This window comes from Ursus maritimus, unplaced genomic scaffold (genome assembly GCF_017311325.1).
Source record: "Ursus maritimus isolate PB19 unplaced genomic scaffold, ASM1731132v1 scaffold_22, whole genome shotgun sequence".
Lineage (NCBI taxonomy): Eukaryota > Metazoa > Chordata > Mammalia > Carnivora > Ursidae > Ursus > Ursus maritimus.
In genome coordinates this window covers 31,852,616-31,871,820 of record NW_024424675.1, presented here as the reverse complement: position 1 = coordinate 31,871,820, position 19,205 = coordinate 31,852,616, and the positions used below count along the sequence as shown (strand labels likewise).

Genomic DNA, 19,205 nt, shown 5'->3' with positions numbered 1-19,205 from the left:
CTATTTTACTTTTAGTTGTCGTTGTTATGATGATAATAAAGAATAGTCAGAAGAAAGGCAGACAGGGACAAGCGCTCCCTGTCCTAAGAGGAAACTACTCTTAAAAGGAAAAAGAACCTGTTATTCTAGACTTTACCCAGTGCCCCAACTTTAAGTTGTCCTACTGGGAGGACTTACAACTTCTATGTGACAGAAAGGAAGGGAATGGCCTTGGGTGTCCTAACCCAGGCCCAAGGAACAGCTCAACAGCCAGCGGGATATTTAAACAAAAAGCTTGATCGGGTGGTGACGTGCACCAGCATGGCATGCCTTAGGGCAATGGCGGCTACCACCTTCTTCATCCCCGAGGCTGTGAACCACCACCCTGCAAGGAGCCCTCCCTCAACCCTTTTCCACGTGAACAACTACCTGACAGGTAGATGAGTTGCATGTACAAAAACTCTCCAAAAGCTCATTAGCTAACAGGGTAAATGAGTAAACAGATCTGTAAGGGTGAAGATAAACTGCAGGGGCTGTGGGTGCCCACCCAAAAGGCTCACTGAAGGCTCTTCGGGCCTTGGTTATTTAGGAATTTGCAAGGTAGCCAATATGGGGAATAGCACTTCAGGCAGAGGAAACAACCACTGCATGGCAGGAAGTAGAAATATTAGTAAGTCCTCAGGGATTGGCCAGAGTTGCAGTCATTTTTGACTCTTCTCTCACATCACTTACCTGATCCATCTGCGAACGTATTGGCTCTACCCTCAACCTCTACCTTCAGAATACAGCCAGGGGCAAGAGCATCAGGCCCCTTGCTCAGCAGGGAGCCTCCTTCTTCCTCTCCCTGCCTCTCCCCCTGCTTGTGCACGCTAACAAACAAAACGTTAAAAAAAATGTATTCAAAACCACCCAGTCCTATGGAGTCAAGAAAAATGAGTGCATATGTCTGTCCACAAAGAGATTTTTGCATAGCTTTATTTGTAATAGCCCTAAACTGGAAATAACCCAAATGTCCAGCAACAGATAACTGGATAAACAAATAATAGATATAAAATAAATATATTCATACAGTGGAATACTACCCAACAATAAAAAGGAATTATTGATACAATAAGAATCTCAAAATAATTTTGCTCAAAGAAGCCAGAGAGTGGATACTGTATGGTATCATATACATACAACTGTAGAAATTGCATAACAGAACCAATTAAAGTGAAAAATGGTTGCAGAGAAGGGATTACAAAAGGACACAAGGAATTTTGGGGGAGTGATTAGTATCTTATATTTGTAAGATTCTAGGCGTCCCTCTTGGATCACTGGGAGAGGTGTGGGGTCACTGACCACAAAACGGGGGAATCAACTTTGCCTGGTCTGTCCTGATCATGCCAGTCCCTGCTGTGTCCTCATTTATGCAACTACAAAGGATGAGAATTTGGTCTCTCTTAGAAACCACCTAATCCAAATTTCCGGAGTTCCTGTAAAGGGGAGGAGACTCCGAGACGAGTGCCAGGGCCCTGGGCTGCTTTATGCACACACCATGTCCAGCCCACACCTCTGATCTCTACGCTGGGCTTTCTGGGCATCGGCTTTCGCAAACTTAGCTTTCTTTTGCAGTGTGGCCACTTGTCCAGGAACCAAGCAGGGAAGGACCCGAGGGTTACGGAATTCCGGCACAAAGTCAGGGATGGAACCAACAAGGGACGCCAAAGCCTTGTTCAGCGACGGTGGAAACCACCTCCACAACCTGGCCAGGCCTCGCGGCCGCAGATAACAACACCACCACCCTCTTCTGTAAAGATGGAGGGAAAATCAGGCTTTGGAGTCCACCTGGCAGTCTGTCAACGCCGCTGTGATCCGGGGCGAGTGCCGCGACCAGTTTCCAGCAGTCCTCCCAGAAAACCCGGACGCACCAAGGCCCAGGCCGCGACTGCCGGGCGCGCGCTCCATCTGTGGCGGGGCGTGGAGCATCACGGGAGTCGCGCCGCCTGACGTCACCAGGGGGCGCCCGCACTCGGCGTCCGCTTGGAGACGGACTGCTGTGTAGTGGGGCTTAGGCAGCCTTGCTCCGCGCTGATTCCTCGCGCGAGGTCCCGCCAGCGCCGCGCTCTCTGAGCTGTGTTCGCTGGGAGGCTTCCCCCGACGCCTGCCGTTTTCGGATCGTGCGGAGGATGGGCGAAAGAAAGGGCCAGAGGTTGAAAGGGAGCAGGGAAGATAGGTGGTCGGCCTCCGACATCATGGCAGCCATGGGAGTAGGCGTTCAGCAGTCGCCCCGGCGTAGAGCCCTGTTGACCCGCTCTGCCTCCACCCGGCCCTGACTCCCCGAGTAGTTCGGCAGCACTGGACAGGCTCCTGACACTGCAAGTTTCCTTCGTGTTGCTAGTAACCATTTGCGACTCTACGAAGTTAATTTCTCTCCCCAATTAGATTGTGAGCTGTGGAGGTAGAACGCTAGGATAAAACCGTGGTGGGCTTCACAGTAAAATTTGGTATAAGCAAGATATGTCATTCTTTTTAAAGTAAATATTTCTTCCTGCCTCATGAAGTCAGCGGAAGAAATTGGTAACATCGGTTGCAGAAAGGGGAACTGAATGGGTGAAGAGGGTGAAATTCTTTCCAGTATCGCTCAGTTCCGTGCATAGGTATTACCTAAAAATTTCATTAGGGCATACTTAACGCTCTAGAACCTTTTAGGTAACGGAGTTTAAATAAAACCTCTCATATTTGGCTTTATAAACAAGAAGTAACCTAGCAAAAGCCACACCGTAATCTATGACTCATAAGAACCACAAATTTTCCTTCTTGGTCTTGGGGAGAGGAGAGACCTTTGTTCGTAACACTTCATCGCCCCTTTCTCATTGTACCTCCTCTTCCTTTTGACACTCAAACGTCTCTGATGAGAGACGTTTTTGAGTTCAACAAATAAAATCTCCCAACAGTTATTTTTATGCTGTTACCTGCTCGAACTGATACCATCACTTTGTTTGTGTGTGTGTGTGTGTGTGTGTGTGTGTGTGTGTGTGTGTTTTAAGAGTGAAGTTGAGGGGCGCCTGGGTAGCGCATTGGTTAAGCATCCGCCTTTGGCTCAGGGCGTGATCCCAGCGTTCTGGGTTCGAACCCCACATCAGGCTCCTCCACTAAGAGCCAGCTTCTTCCTCTCCCACTCCCACTCCCCCTCCTTGTGTTCCCCCTCTCTCGCTGGCTGTCTCTGTCAAATAAATAAATAAAATCTTAAAAAAAAAAGAGAGAGTGAAGTTGAAACACTTGTTCAAATCTCTTACTTTTCATGTTTGAATTTAAAAACACCCCTGGCTCACTACCTCACCCAGTCGACTGAACTTAATTTCACTTAGAGGACTAATCTGACATACACAGCATCAGCTATGAGATATTCTTGCCAAAAATGTTTAATTAAAAGCTAGTCAAGCCTTTAAGCCTAACCTCCAATTTGCAGGAAAGGAGATAATGGGTTAATAGACACCAAGAGGAAACCATCAGAAAAATCCACAATGTGGGACACCTAATAATTTTTTTTCCTTTAATGGCGCCTTTCTTTCAACAGCACCTTAGTTCATATCCCCATTACTTCTTCTTGGGGTTACATCGCACTCTCTGTAAATGGCCTTCCTTCCATAGTTCCCATCTTTATAGAACCCACTAGCTAAGCTGTTCCCATTGCATCGCATCCCTTACGCACTGGCAGTAGTTCTGCAATCTTCTGTCTTTCAGGGTTCCCCAAAGCTGGTTCCCAGTATGTCCAGTACACTGCTGTGCATTTCCACATCAGCTGCCCCATTCAAGCAGGTACAGTCTCCCATTGTCCTTGGGACAGATGATCATATTATAACCCAAATGATGATGGAATTCAATGCTTCAGGAGCTCAGAGGAGGGTGACAGAGTGTGGGTAGAGACGACAGCCTCCAAATGGTTGTGTCCTGTGGATGGCTGGGAGATGAAGGGGTGAGTGATCCATGTAAGGAAGTTATTGATCTACTATTTTATCTTTTTCATTAGGCACCTGGGGCAAACAGACCCTTGTAGGTTAAGTTTGTTTTATATCCTTCTGAGCTAGTCCAAAAGCTGAACAGTATTCATAAGCGAAAATTATTTATGCCTTTGATAAAGGAGACTCAAATTCAGAACTACAGTCCAAAGAAAAGACCTCAATGAAAGTCTGTTTCATAAATTATAAAAGTACAGATTCGGTCAGATTTAATTTCAAAAATGGAACGTATCTTACATAAGGATCTTGTTAGAAATGTTACACCTATCTGGGCACTACAGGAGATGTACGGACCTACAACTCATGGGGTAAAGAATGTATAGGCAATTTTGATAAGGAGTTGCAGAAGAATTCAAAAATAGTTTACAAAGAGAATCAGGAGGCAAAGATGCTTCAAGAGGCACGGTCCTCAGAAATTGTTCTGGAATGCTGGTTCACTTGTATCAATGTCATGTTCCTAGATGAGGGAATAAGACACAGAATTTTAGTATTTCAGTATGAAATGTGAAATGTGAACTCTGGTGTTTTGCACTTTAAGATTCTGAATCATCAATTGGGACACAGGTAATCTCTGGCTTGAAGGCTAAATCCAGCTGAAGGATCAAGTTTTCACTATCAGGACAAGGCTTCTTGACTACTCCCCACCACCCACAAGGAGTGGGGAGCAAATACAGTTGAAGTCACTAATGCAAAGACCACACCAGACTTCTTACCTTGGCCTTGGGGGCCTGTCTCTGCCCCGCCAGCAATGTGAGTACTGTTGAGAACCTACCTGAGCCCCATCCCACATTTCAGTGCTCCAGCAGTTATATCAACTCCCTTCTGGGTTCCCTTCATGGCATTTATCTCAGAGCACTATCATTTGCCCATACAGTATTCCTATCTCCCCCACAGCACATGGCTCAGAAAGAGACAACAAAGGGCGCATTCATCTTGTTCACTACAACAGCCCCAACATCTAGCACCATGAGTATCAGCAGAGCCAGCCCCTGCCAGTAGAGGATCTAACCTTTCCACTCAGCATCTAAAATCCTAAGCATGTACATATGTATGTATGTATGTAGAATGAATGAATGGCACACACACACACACACACACACACACACACACACACATATATATGAAAAATGGACTGTCTACACTGTTTAATAGCCCTTACCCCCCACAACCCCATTTACTATATCCTGAACGTCTTCCAAGTCCTTAAACATTCTTCTAAACATTTTTTTTTCCTCTAAACATTTTTGATCTTATGGATGTACCGTAGGTACTTAACCAGTTCCCTACTGATGAAGATTCTTCTTCTATTAAAACAATGCTACACTGTGCATCCTGGTTGGTAAATCTATACACATTCAGGATTATATTACTAAGACAAATTCAGGAGTAGAATTACTGTGTCAAAGGTATATACATTTTGGGAGCTTTTGAATAATATTATAAAACAGATCTACAGAAAACTGGGACAAATTTATTCTCCCATCAGTAGTACATAAATGCCCATTTACCAACAGTGGTTGCACATTTAATTTAAGAAATCTCAGCAAGGGGGGCGCCTGGGTGGCACAGCGGTTAAGCCTCTGCCTTCGGCTCAGGGCGTGATCCCGGCGTTATGGGATCAAGCCCCACATCAGGCTCCTCTGCTATGAGCCTGCTTCTTCCTCTCCCACTCCCCCTGCTTGTGTTCCCTCTCTCGCTGGCTGTCTATCTCTGTAGAATAAATAAAAATAAAAAATCTTTAAAAAAAAAAAAAAGAAATCTCAGCAAGGGATAGACAAAATGAAGACGAGACATAATTTTAAAGTCCTTGGTCCTCAGTCCAGAGAAAGATGATTTCTGACATAAGGCGCTGACCTTGTGGCTGGCTTCTCCATCTTTGCTCAGGTCTCTCTAACCACACTGGCATCACGGCTATGCCTCAAACATGCCAGGCAAAGCCCAGCCTCAGGGACTTTGCACAGGTCTTCCCTCTGTCTGGGACACTTGTCTCCCAGGTACCTGCATGGCAAAATCCCTCAACACCTTCAGGTCTTTGCTCCAATGTCAACTTTGTAGTGAGACCTATCCTAACCACCCTGCCTATTTAATACTGCCACATTCAGCACACTTGATCCCTGCTCTACCTTTTTTATACCACTACCCTGTAGCAATACTATGTCATTTACTTCCATGTTTAGTCTACTATCTAGCTCCTCCAGCTAGAACCGAAGTTCCATAAGTGCAGGGATCCTTGTCTGTTTTTTCACCTAGTAGATACTTAATAAATCCTTGCAGAATGAATGAATGGCATAAAACACGAGAAGTCCAGTTTAGGAAATATACCAGCACTCAGAAGGGTTCCCACTTTAATGGGCTTTCTAGGCTCTACCTGGTTCAATTTCTTGAACTCCACCACTTGGAAGAAGATGTGCTCAAGGATATGTTTGGCATCTTGTTGGTCCTTTGGTAGTTTATTGGTTACTCCAAGAATGTCACCACACTTTCTGACATAGAATTCCAGGTCTTCTTCAGTACCTAGGCACAGTCGGGGCAGTCAGATGAACCCTTATGTCCTGTCCTTCCCCAAGAACAGACTTAACTGTGGTTTACCTATCCCCTTGTCAGGTTCCTATACCTCTCAGGATCACTCACCTTTTCCCAGGGTAATGTGACCGCAGGACTTAAACAATAACAAACTAAAGAGATCTCTGATGTGCTGCTTTTATGAATTAGGACAAAAGTGTGACGCTTCTAATTAGAATAAAGCTGGACTGGTTCTGGCTCTCCTACTCCCAGAGCCAGCATTCCTACATTACAAAGAACAGGAAGAACTAGTAGGAAATCAAATTACCATTCTCTGAATGCAGCAAGGACCATTACGAGAAGGGCATATGGGTATATTAAGTAGCATTTATTATAGCAATATTACAGAAAAGAAAATTAAAGAAGAAAAAATCACTCATAATTCCACCCACAATGTATCACTGTGCAGCCATCCCCAGCAGCCCGATATCAAGGATGGAGAGCTATTACAGCCCTTCTTACACTAGTCTATAATTCCTTTTTTGTTTCCCCTTCTCATGTGCATTTTTTAAAGTTATGATAGAAACATAAGTTTTTATTAAAATATTCAAACCATACAGATGCGAAATTCTCTTGCTCTAACTCTGTCCCCACCAATACCACCTAAGGTAATTACTGCCATGTACGCCTACATATTTACATATGTATAAACAATCGGGATCAAACCAAAATAGTTCTATAAGTTGCTTTCATCATCTAACAAGGTATCATGGATATCTCACATCAAAGCTTATGCTCTATATCATTTTTTTAACAGATGTATGTATAATATTCCACTATATTTCATTAACCAATTCCTCTCCTGATGGGCCGTTAGACTACTGCCAATTTTTTGAATACTACAATTACTATCTCTATAGCTATATTTTCTTTGTTTCACATTTCTATAAGGATTTCTACAGGATAAATTGCTAGAAACAGAAATGCTGAATCAAAGCATCTGACCCTTCACAGGTCTGTTATTCCTACTGGACCAATCACTATGTCTTGCTAATTTGTGATTGCTCGGCACCTACCACAATGCAGGACACAGAAGAGAGATGCAGTGAAGGTGCTTTACATTGAACTGTTCATTTTTGCACACTCCTTCCTGGTCTTTGGGCACATACAGATGTTGCTCATATAGTTAGGATCCTCCTGACCATGCAATTTTCTATCTTGCCTTTCTTCACTTAGGATTCTCACTTAAGTTCTATCAGTGTCACCCCCACTCCCTGGACTTTGGGAAACCTTTTTTATAATGACATGTTTTCTCATCAGATGAATCGAAGTCATCTGTGTACCTTCCTTATCTCCTTGATTAGATTCCCAGGAGTGGGGTCACTGCCTCAAAATGGATGGTTAATTTTATGCCTCTGAGCACATGTGTGCAGGCCCGTTTGCTCTGGAGGCAGGGCATGTCGTCAGAGTCAGGAGAACCACTCACCATGCAGTTGTGTGGCCTGGGGCCTCACCTCCTCATCCACATGTCAAGGCAGGCACACATAACACAAGGGATCCTCCAGGATCCCTTCCAGTTTGAAGTCTGTATAACTCTTTTGGCCCTGACTAAGGTTTCTTATTTAACTGCTCCTCTAACCAATGACCTAGATTTGCTAAGAGGCAGCCAGGGTCAGAATCCATCCTCTGGTTACTCAGTAGGTCAGAACTAAGGACCTACAGGGATTAAAGCTGAGACCTTGGCTTCTGCTTTGCACCATGTTCTAACTCATTGAACTAACTGGCCCAAGAGAAACGATCGACATCACTTCTATGAAACAAATGGAAACTGTCATTTTACTCTGCCGTTCATATTTTTTTCTCCCTGAACAAACTCTAGCTCTCTCTCACGGCAAATCTCAGAAGTTCACAATTAAGTAAAACTGATAAAAGAAAACAAACAAAAATTTGCCAAACTTACACTTGTTGGTAATCTGAGCAAGGCGGGCCTTCTCAGAAGAGAACGTCTCATCTAAGTCGAACAGCTCCAGTGGAGGAGGTGGTAACTCCCTGAAACTGGGAGGGAAAACCTAAAAGGAAATAAGGTCTTTCAAGAAAGAACATACACAAAGCCACAACTGGCAGTGCTAAGATGGAAGGGAAAGGAGAGGCCAACTCCCAGCTCTTCCCTGGGATGAACCACGCAAATGCTCATCACCTCCCCCCACCCTAACCCGTCAGACCGTGTCAAGGGAGACGACCAGCCCAAGGTAAACAACCAAGCAGAGCCGGCACTGAACTAGAACACCACTAAACCGATCAAACTGACATACTAGTGCCCATGAACTTGTGCAAGCATGAAAGCTTGGGGCTGATGAGGCTTATTTGTGTTGAACATTTGACTGCACAACGTGTTTCTCATTTAACCATGAGTTCATTAGGGACAGAAATTGGGGAAGCAGATGTAGATTCAGGTAGAAAGTGCTAAACCTGGAGCCAGAATTTGCAGGTATGAGCCAGTGGTGTGCTGAGAAATGTTTCACTATCAGCTTTTAAGACAACAGAACATAGGCCTGCTCTGTAGCCTGTGTCATTTTCTGCAATGTAAATATCTCACCACAGCCAATTTCAAGCTACTAAAATGAAACCAAGTGGCTCATAACATTCCAGAGTGTGGTGGGATAGGACAGTTTTGAAGGTAAGGTGAGTTCCTGCCAGACTGGAATGTTGAAAGTAACCTATGCACCCATACCCCACCCCCACCTCCCCAGGGCTCTATGAATCCGTGCTATGAGCCACCTGTTGCCTGGAAAGCTGCAGCACAAAGCATTTCCTCCTTTTCACCCAGGATTTCTCCTATCATATATGCCCTCCAACTACACAAGATGGGAAATGCTTAACACCCACAAATGTCCACACCCTTGACTTCTCAGCTGGGAGCTACAGCCAATGGAAGGCCTTACGGAGTACTAATGGTTTGGTCTCTGCATGTTCAGAGCCAGAGAAATGTGACTTCGTGAGAACTACCATACACATAGGGTGTATATATATATATATACACATGCCTGGGGGAAGGACCCATGTGATGGCCCAGTTGGCAAAGTAAAGATAAAGAGTAGGGTTCTGTAGCAGGATCCCCAACCACACCTACTCACCGCTGGCTGAAGGGCAGGCAGTGGTGTCTCAAACTGAGGCTGGATGAGCTGGAGAGGTTCATGTTTCACGTTTAGCTGTTCATGGGCCCTGTGTTAAGAAGAAGACCAAAAAGCAGAGATCAACGTGAGACATTGTGGCAAAGCGCATCTAACTGACCACACTGTGCTCTACTCCATCAAATCAGGCGGTTTGACACTTTAGTAGAAAAACACACAAAATGCACTGTTATAGGTAATGTAATGATCCTTTCATGAATCTTCTCTACTGTATCGTATGGTATTGACTGTATCAAGAGCTGAAAGGGAAAGTTCTTTTCACGTTTCATATCAGGCTTCTCCTAAACAGGCTTTTTATTTTTACCCAATGGACAGTGTGAATCTTATAACCCACTTTGTTTCCTTATTTTTATAACCAAGAGATAGGAGTCAAATCTAAAGTCTGCTTCTGGCAACTGTACAGATCTGTACAGTATATACTTTCTTTCTTTCTTTCTTTCTTTCTTTCTTTCTTTCTTTCTTTCTTTCTTTTTAATTAATTAATTTATTTATTTTTAGTCATCTCGACACTGAACATGGGGCTGAAGCTCATGACCCCGAGATCAAGAGTCGCATGCTCTTCCAACTGAGCCAGCCGGGCGTCCCTATAATATGCACTCCTGTGTGCTCATTCCCTCAGCAAGTATTTACTGAATATGTACCTGTACCAGGCAGTTTTATGCACCAGGAGAGCAGCAACTGTGAAAACAAGAGACCAAGGCAGCCCTTTATTGTGAGGAGAGACACACAATAAACAAAACCCCAGATGCCAGGTATCAATATGTATTGAGAAGAAAAACCAGGAGAGAGGGTAGAGACAGGGAGGAGGCATGGGGTAGAGAAGCCTCTCAGAGAAGACTTGAGTGAAGGGAGGAAGTCATGCACTTCCTTTCACAAGTATCCCAGGCAGAGGCAAGAGCAAGGAGAGCAGGAATAAGGGTGCAAGAGGTTTTCACAGGACCTTGGGGCGGCCAGAGTGGCTACAGCAGGGGGAGAGTGCTAGTGAGGAGTTCAGAGTCAAGTGTGACCCTACCCCTGTGTTTCTTTTGGTTGTGGCTTCCTCTCTGCCTCCATTCTCTCAAACGTTCCTCTTATCTTTTTGTACTGTACCTAATGTTGTAAGCTGGCTGAACTCCTCCAGGAATGAGGCAAATTAAAATACACTCACCTAATTTAAACTATATACACATTTGTGACCTTTTAAAATGAAGCTGAACAAGCAAATGCCAAAGGGTGTGGACAAAGTTCATGCCTGCTTCTATGGGTGGGTGATTTTAGAAAGGAAAGAGGTCTGTGACTGCAGAAAGGCACTCAGCTGAGCTTATTGCCATCACCTCCTCCACTATTCCCAGGTGTCTGGGGAGAAGCGTTCCTGGCAATGCGGAAGATCCCTATGGAGAGAACAGAGTACCTGTTGCATGCCACATATTGTGCCTGACCCTGTGCTAGGCACCTAAAACTTAGTTCACTTAATGCTCAAAACAACCCTGGACAGTGGGTATAATCTTTTACAGAAAAGGAAGCAGATGTATAGAGATGAAATAGCTTTCCAAGGACACATGGTTAAGAAAGGACAAAGGCACGATTAGAACTCTCAGCTGGCTAATCCCTGCCAACCAAAGGCCCCAGGACTCAGTCTATACTGAAGGCAGAATGTCATTAGGGGCAGTATCTAAGCTAAAGGTCCCACCACGGGCACACGAAGAATCCTGCTGCCAAGCCCTGGCCTCTGCCATCCCAGCCATGATTTTCTGCTTTCTGTCTCCAGATGGATCCCTGTGTGAATAATAAAACAAATCCCACTGCCTCAACCCCTTCTTGCTCAGTTCATCACCTACCCAAATCTTCCTCCTCCTATTAGCCAACAGTGAGCTCATACTTGATGGGGGTGGGGGATGGGTGGAGAAACTAATCTTAAAACCAAGAAAACCTAATTCAGAAAGCTATTTCCAGGACACTCTGCCATGACCTCCGGCACTGCGTTTTTATCACTCCCTATCTCAGCCCCCAACCCATCAGCCCATGATCTCAGAAAGCAGGGACTCCACGCTCTCTGTCTCTACACCTCACTCCCACAGGGATCGATAAATACCAGATGGACAAATGAAGTTACTTCAGAGAACATTCTACAGACAACATAAATATTTAAAGACTAATCGAATTTTTACTCAGAAAAAAAGACACTGCATTCAAAAGATGTTACTAGCAAATACAAATAGCTAGGACCACCATATAGAATGGCCCATAACTACGTCCTTTGCTATGGTATGAACGACAAATACAATGAAAGGAGCCATCCAAGCCCCCAAATATCTACTACACTTGACTCTGCTGGCACTGAAATAACACATGATCCCAATCAACCCTGCATTCAGCGCTGAGGCTCAGTCACAACAGCCTGATCGAAACCACATCAGGAGAGAAGTAGGCCGAAACTAGAGGCAGAAGCTGGGAAGACTATACCTGGCTAGCGGAGCAGCTGAGGGGACTTTTCTGAGAAAAGCGCAGACAGCGGAGGAGGAGGAGCCCGGTCCATCTCCAGACCACCCTGCTTCCCTGTCCTTTTGCCTCCCTTGGCTTCCGGGGACACTGCTGCCGTTCCACTTCCCTAGCCCTCTCGCTGCTTTTCCCCAGCTTGTCACAGGCCTGCCTCCTCTCCAGCCTCAAAAGCCAGGGCAGCTGTGAAGCCCTGTCTCTAGCCCAATCCCCACTCTGGTGCTGTCCCGGAGGGTCTCCAGCCCCTCCCCCCACTTCTCTAATCACCTTATCTAGGCCTCTTCATCATCTACACTGGTGGTTCCGCCTGCACTCTTCCCGGGACAACCTCTCAGCCACATCAGATGGAGGCAGAGCAGAACTCATTTCTCTCTCCTCTCCTCACATCCTGAGCACCAGTCAGCAGCACCGCCAGGCACCCGGATCCCCCAGGGAGAAACCCCTGTCTCTGATCTCGCCATCATAGCTTTCCATGCATGGCCCGTGGCTCCTGACTCTTTCTTACCAAACATCTCTTAAAACCACAGCGACTGCTCCCACTAGTCCTGCCTCGCAACCCTCCAATCTGCTGTTAACAGTCTCCTAGCCGGTTTCTTCACTTCTACTTTTTCTGTTTCCCATTTAATTATACAAACCGCTGCAAGGCATCATTTTGTCTGGTTTCAGAAAACAGAGATTCAATCAAGTCCTTCTTCCGGAAGTCTTTACTAGCATCCCATACACAAATCCGGCCTTTGCCCCGAGCCTCAGGCTGTCTGCCTTGGCTTCTGATTTCGGTAATGCTCAAGCCTGTCTCCTCAAGTGCCGGCTGGGGAACACAGAACAGACTGCTGCACTTCAGAGACCAAATTTTCAACTATTACTAAGTTGGCCTTGTTCGAAGTCAAGGCTACACGCAGTTCAAAGGGCAATTAGGAATAAACTTCCTTACCTGGACACACGTCCATGTGTGAACATGCAGGCTTTGCCCACAGAAGCTACCTCGTTGCCCAACTCTCTCTGAACATCCCCGCCAGCCCCCGAAGCCTCTTCACCCCTGACGGTGGAGCAGCCAGCATCGTGCCAAGCAGACACAAGGCCCCCCAAAAATGTTTGCTGAAATAATCAATGCCTAGCTAAAAGGGCCCCTCTTTCATAAAGCCTTCCCTGCTCACCCCAGTCAGAGTCAAATTCTCTCTCTTCATTATATGCCCATGGTCTCCAGGTTTATATTTCACATTTGGCATTAATACAATCACCTTGCCTCACAACCTGTGTCCGTCTCCTCCATAAAACCATTAACTTTGGACACAGTACAGGGGGAGCTCAGTTAGTATTTGGGGAACTTGAACATAAATACAGCAGTAGGAAGTTAGACACTCAGACTTTGGTTTATTCAGATGTAGACCCCATGTCAGGCCAAAGCTGCAGAAGAACATATGGTTTTGCTCATTTACGGAACATAAGAAATAGCAGGGAGATCAGTAGGAGAAAGAAGGGAAGAATGAAGGGGGGTAAACAGAAGGGGGGATGAACCACGAGAGACTATGGACTCTGGGAAACAGACTGAGGGCTTCAGAGGGGAGGGCGGTGGGGGGATGGGCTAGGCCGGTGACGGGTACTAAGGAGGGCACGTGTATTGCATGGAGCACTGGGTATTATACGCAAACAATGAATCATGGAACACGACATCAAAAACTAATGATGTACTGTATGGTGACTAACATAATAAAAAGTTTAAAAAACAAACAAACAAACAAAAAAAGATACTGAAGAATGTTGGCCTCAGTCCCTGTCCCTGTCATTAGGAATGGACGACAATGACGAGCCGGCAACAGAGCAGGCAATCAAACAGAGGAAAGCCCTGGTCTGAAAGGCATTCAGGCTCCCACCTTGGGAGAATACCTGAAACTCTCTAAACTGGTTTCCTCCGCTGGAAACCTGGCAGGTGATTCAGAGGACAAATGAAGTAAGACGTGAAGTAACAATGTGGGGTGCCTGCAGGGCGCCTTGCCTACCCAACTCAGTTGACTGGGGGTTCCTGGGGCATTGGACCCTCTGTGCTGAAACCAGGGAAGTCCCAGGCAAACCCAGAACACGTTGGTCACCCTAAATGCATGATATGGAGCCTAGAACACAACAGGCGACTAACAACTGCTGGCAGTTTTCTCTCCCTCGACCCCCACTGCAATTTTCCCGGCTGTCTCTGTCGGCCTCATCACAGACCTGAGAACATGTTTTTACATACCACACAGGCCATGACCCTAACTCCTGTCCCCAGGCTCATGTTTTCAAACCAAACACTCAGAATGGAGTGCAGGGCAGCTCCGAGAGCTACAGGTACTGACTTGATGACCTTGGGGAGGGAGGTGGTATCCAGCTGGTAAATGGACAGGTCGAAGAGGGTGGTAAAGTCCCTTGGGTTCTCGTCGCCCTCCTGGAGACACACTCGAAGCCGCTCTGACAGGGTGGCTGTGTCGGGCAGCATCATGTAGTCGGAAATCTGAAAGCCACAAGAGGGTTCACACAGCACAGCGGGGTAAGAATTTCATCTGTCTAAACCTGCAATATTTCTACTCTCTTATCAAGAGATTTCACTGGTCCTGGTCACTGACAGCTAAACCTTAAACAAGCCACTTCATGTGGCAAGAGGAACAAAAGTCACTTGGCTAAACCCCAATGCTGGCTAAATCCAATTCTGTAATTCCTCATATGGTACTGAACACAGCTGGAGAAACTAGCACGCTGACTGGCCTCCTTTTAATTTCGTGATCACTGATATTGAGTGGTCAGCAATCAACTGTATTTCTTTAGTTCATTCACTTCCTTTTGTCCTAAGCAATACCTTCCTTTTGTCACTTCAGCCATCTAAAACACTTTTCCCTTTCTTTTTTTTTTTTTTTTTTAAGATTTTATTTATTTGACAGAGATAGAGACAGCCAGCGAGAGAGGGAACACAAGCAGGGGGAGTGGGAGAGGAAGAAGCAGGCTCATAGCGGAGGAGCCTGACGTGGGGCTTGATCCCATAACGCCGGGATCACGCCCTGAGCCGAAGGCAGACGCTTTACCGCTGTGCCACCCAGGCGGCCCCAATTTTCCCTTTCTTTATTTTTGCTGCTGACCTTATTTTCTGTTTCAGTGAGAAAACAGAATCAATCGTAAAAGACGGTCCACAAGCTCCCACTACAGCTGCTGTCCACCCACCAGCATCTAGGCCACACACTCGGCTTCCTCTGCTGTTACACGTGTGAACCGCCTATGACCCTGGCACAGATGAACCTTGCACTCAGACACTAGATCCCAGCCCTTCTCACCTAGCCAAGGACATGCTTCCAGCACTGCTGAGAGCCCTTAATGATGACACATGCTGTGTGCTGATAACAGTATAAGACCAGGAAAACCTAAATGTCCACCAACAGGACACCGGTTAATATACTATAGTACAATGGAAAATACAGTTTTAAAACAAAACAAAACAAAACAAACAAAAATCAAAAGAAAGCTCTTTATGTATAAATAAGGAAACATCTCTTAAGATATACTGCTAATTTTAAAAACTAGGTGGTGGTGAATACAGTGTATAGTACCATTTATGTAAAACAAGGGGGAAGAAGATACAGTCACACACTTATTTACTTATATATGTATAAAATATCTCTGGAAGAACATACAAGAAACAGCTAAGACTGTTGTCACTGGGGAGGGGAACAAAGCAGCTGGACAAAGGCAGGAGGGAAACTGTTCATTGTGCATGCTTTTAAATTCCAAACTGTGAATCTATTACCTACTCAAAAAGTACATTTAACTTTAAATAAATACATGCTGGCAACAAGAAGTTTATTCCTAATTGCCCTCTGAGGTCCCCTGCAACAATGTGTTCTACATTCTCCAGGGCCAGTTAGGAGGAGACACGCCTGAGCATTACAGAAATAAGCCCAAACAGGCTCACTTTTTTCTATATTCCAAGAGTCAAAAAACTCCCCTAATCTTCAAACTTTTTTTTTAGATAAGAAACAGGAAAGGAACATAAATAAATAACTGCTTTTCCCTGAAATATTTGTCCGTGTCAGAGGCTTCACCCTGCTAACAGGATGGGGATTGAAGGGTACTGGAGGTGCTGACCGTGTCAGGACACGCACCCAGATGCAGCAGGAAGATGGGTAAGGCTGGTTCGCATCTCTGCACAGAGCCCTGCTACACAGGCCTAGTTCAGGAACCCATCAAGCCCTTCAATGTCCAGACAGAAATATAAAAGGACTCCCAAGATCACTGGTTTTATGACTTCCTGGCAGATATGGAGGTTAAAACTTGTCATGGAAATCCTCTCAGCTTTTTACTGAGCTACCATTTTATTAAGTATCTTTGAAACCAAACTGCTGTTTGGGCTTGAAACCCATTCCAACATAAGATTTGATCCGAAATCACAGGAAGTTTGGATTTTCAGAATTTCTTACACTACAGTGTTACTGGGTCCAGAATTTTACTTTCCAAACCCCTACAACACAAAGGACACTTGCACCAGGTCTCCCGTGCAGAAGATACATGAAACCACGTGATTTTAGAGAAAGGCCGTGGCAACACCATCTTCCTCTGGTGCCCTATTGACAGACACTTCCCTTCCGAATCAGTCTGGGAATGCACAGTGAACAAGACAGCAGCAGAAAAGGCACAGGCTCTAGAATCAGCCTGAGATGGACACTAGGAATGGCTAGCCAGGTATCAATCTCGGCAGGGACCTTGAAGAACGCACTTACTTCCATTTCCTCGGCTAGAAAACAGGAATGACAGAAACTGAGTGAGAGCAAGTCGACCGCACAGACCAGGAGCAGATGCGCCATCTCAGTGCTGCTTCCCGGGCCCCCACACTCTAACTAGGACTGGCAGCTGACCAAGTCACAATCCACCCAAGAGTTGGGTCTTGTGAGGTCTGAAAAGTGAATTCCTGACTGTCCTCCAATTCTTTTATTTGGGGGGCTTATATCACTTTTTGGGAGGAATTAAAGCAAAATATCTATCCATTTCATGTTTCCATATGAGGGAAGATTTTAGACACAGGGCTCTTCTGTTTCCTAACCTAAGTCGGTCTTTGGGAGGCCACACCCTCAGCTGAGGGAGGAAGCAGGCAGTAGGCCACCATTTCTGACCATCTTCTCGCCCACTCCCTGCTACCTACCTACAGCCAGGAAATCATTTTCCTGACACTTCAGAGTTCAAGCAACAGAGAAGCGGGGTGGCTGGGTGACTCAATCAGTTGAGCATCTGACTCTTGATTTCAGCTCGGGTTGTGGTCTCGAGACTCGTGTGGGGCTTTGCACTCAGTGGGAATCTGCCTGGGACTCTCTCTCCCTCTGCCCCTCCCACCTGTGCGCATGCTCTCTCTCTCTAAAACGAATGAATAAATCTTTTAAAGAAAGAAAAGAGAAGCAATTATAGAACAAGCAGACTGAATCAGGAGAGCTGGGTTTGGGTCCCAACTCTGCAGTCGCTTGCTATTTGGACATACTGCAATCTTTTTTTTTTTTTTTTAAGATTTTATTTATTTATTTGACAGAGATAGGGACAGCCAGCGAGGGAACACAAGCAGGGGGAGTGGGAGAGGAAGAAGCAGGCTCATAGCGGAGGAGCCTGATGTGGGGCTCGATCCCAGAACGCCGGGATCACGCCCTGAGCCGAAGGCAGACGCTTAACCGCTGTGCCACCCAGGCACCCCTGGACATACTGCAATCTTAATTTCTCTTCCCTCACCTCTAAAATGAGAATAAGACCATCTCCTTCAAAAAGGCTGTTGTATTCAGAGAGGAGGGGGGTGGGGGAATGTGTTATACGCAACTAATGAATCATCGAACTTTACGTCAGAAACCAGGGAATGTGTTATACGCAACTAATGAATCATCGAACTTTACATCAGAAACCAGGGATGTACTGTATGGTGACTAACATAATATAATAAAAAAACATTAAAATAAAAAAAATTTTTTAAAAAAAGGCTGTTGTAAAGATTACATAAGATGATTTATGTGAAGGTATATGATACATGGTGCCTATATATAATAAATACAAGAGTTTTAAAAAGTCTGATAGCTATACCACTTCCTACACCTTTTAATTTAATAAGTAAGTATACATCTATTAATTGAGGCCTCACAATCATCCTGTGAGACAGAGAGCACAGGTACTGGTATCCCCACTCCACAGATGAGAAAACCAGGATGATAAAAGGTCAGAAATAGGCTGCCTAAGGTCCAAGGGCCAGAGTGGAGCAGGACCTGGAAGGCAGGTTACAGGCCCTATTCCCACACTGGTCTCACTCTCCATCGTCTGATAAATAGTATCCTAATGCCTTTAGGACGGTTGTTCCTAAAGACACCAAAATTATAGTTTAAAACTTAAATTCTGATGATCTTTGTTTATTCACAAATAATTATTTTTATATCCTTCATATTTCTTTTTTCTTTTTTTTTTTGAGATTTTATTTATTTATTTGACAAAGAGAGAGAGAGAGAGCACAAGCAGGGGGAGCTGCAGGCAGGGAGCTCGATGCAGGGCTCGATCCCAGGACTCTAGGATCATGACCTGAGCCGAAATCAGAGGCTTAGCCCACTGAGCCACCCAGGCGTCCGTATCCTTCATATTTCTGAAAGAAGTATTTCTCTACAGATAACAATTTTGAAAGTTTGGTGAGGGAGCATAAACATAGAGAGAGGTTCTCATCCCAATTCATTCTATAATTTCTTGATTTATTATTTTTTATAACATGGCCTTCATCGCCCCTAAAAGCATCACTTCTTTCCACCTCTCTTACAGATAAAGTAAGAGATACATATTCCTTTGATACTGTTGGAAGCGGTGCTGAGAGGCTGGACCCATTTTTTTCGACCTTGAACTTTTGTAATGATTCACAGGCCCTACCTCTGGATCTTCGGCATCAATCTGGTTTAGGTGGATGTCTCCCGTTGTGAGCCACTGGAAAACAACATCCTGGATTTAAGAATAAACACAGAATTAGACACTTGGTTATTTGAGAAAACCCAAGGCAGGACTAGAGAATTAAATCAATCAAGAAAAAATGATAAAGGGA

At 45.1% G+C, this 19,205-nt stretch overlaps 1 protein-coding gene across 3 annotated transcripts in view; it reads right to left on the bottom strand.

The window, feature by feature from the left end:
* Positions 1 to 3,500: 3,500 nt before the first annotated feature.
* Positions 3,501 to 19,205, bottom strand: part of IFT52 (intraflagellar transport 52) — a 35,462-nt gene continuing 19,757 nt past the window's right edge. For all 3 annotated transcript variants that reach the window (XM_008698090.2, XM_008698089.2, XM_040638332.1), the window contains 6 exons: positions 19,037 to 19,105; positions 14,476 to 14,630; positions 9,617 to 9,704; positions 8,443 to 8,551; positions 6,349 to 6,494; positions 3,501 to 4,437 (listed from right to left, as the gene is read on the bottom strand). In XM_008698090.2, the coding sequence (XP_008696312.1) occupies positions 4,390 to 4,437; positions 6,349 to 6,494; positions 8,443 to 8,551; positions 9,617 to 9,704; positions 14,476 to 14,630; positions 19,037 to 19,105 (615 nt within the window). In that variant the 3' untranslated portion in view covers positions 3,501 to 4,389. The remainder of the gene's footprint in view (positions 4,438 to 6,348; positions 6,495 to 8,442; positions 8,552 to 9,616; positions 9,705 to 14,475; positions 14,631 to 19,036; positions 19,106 to 19,205) is intronic.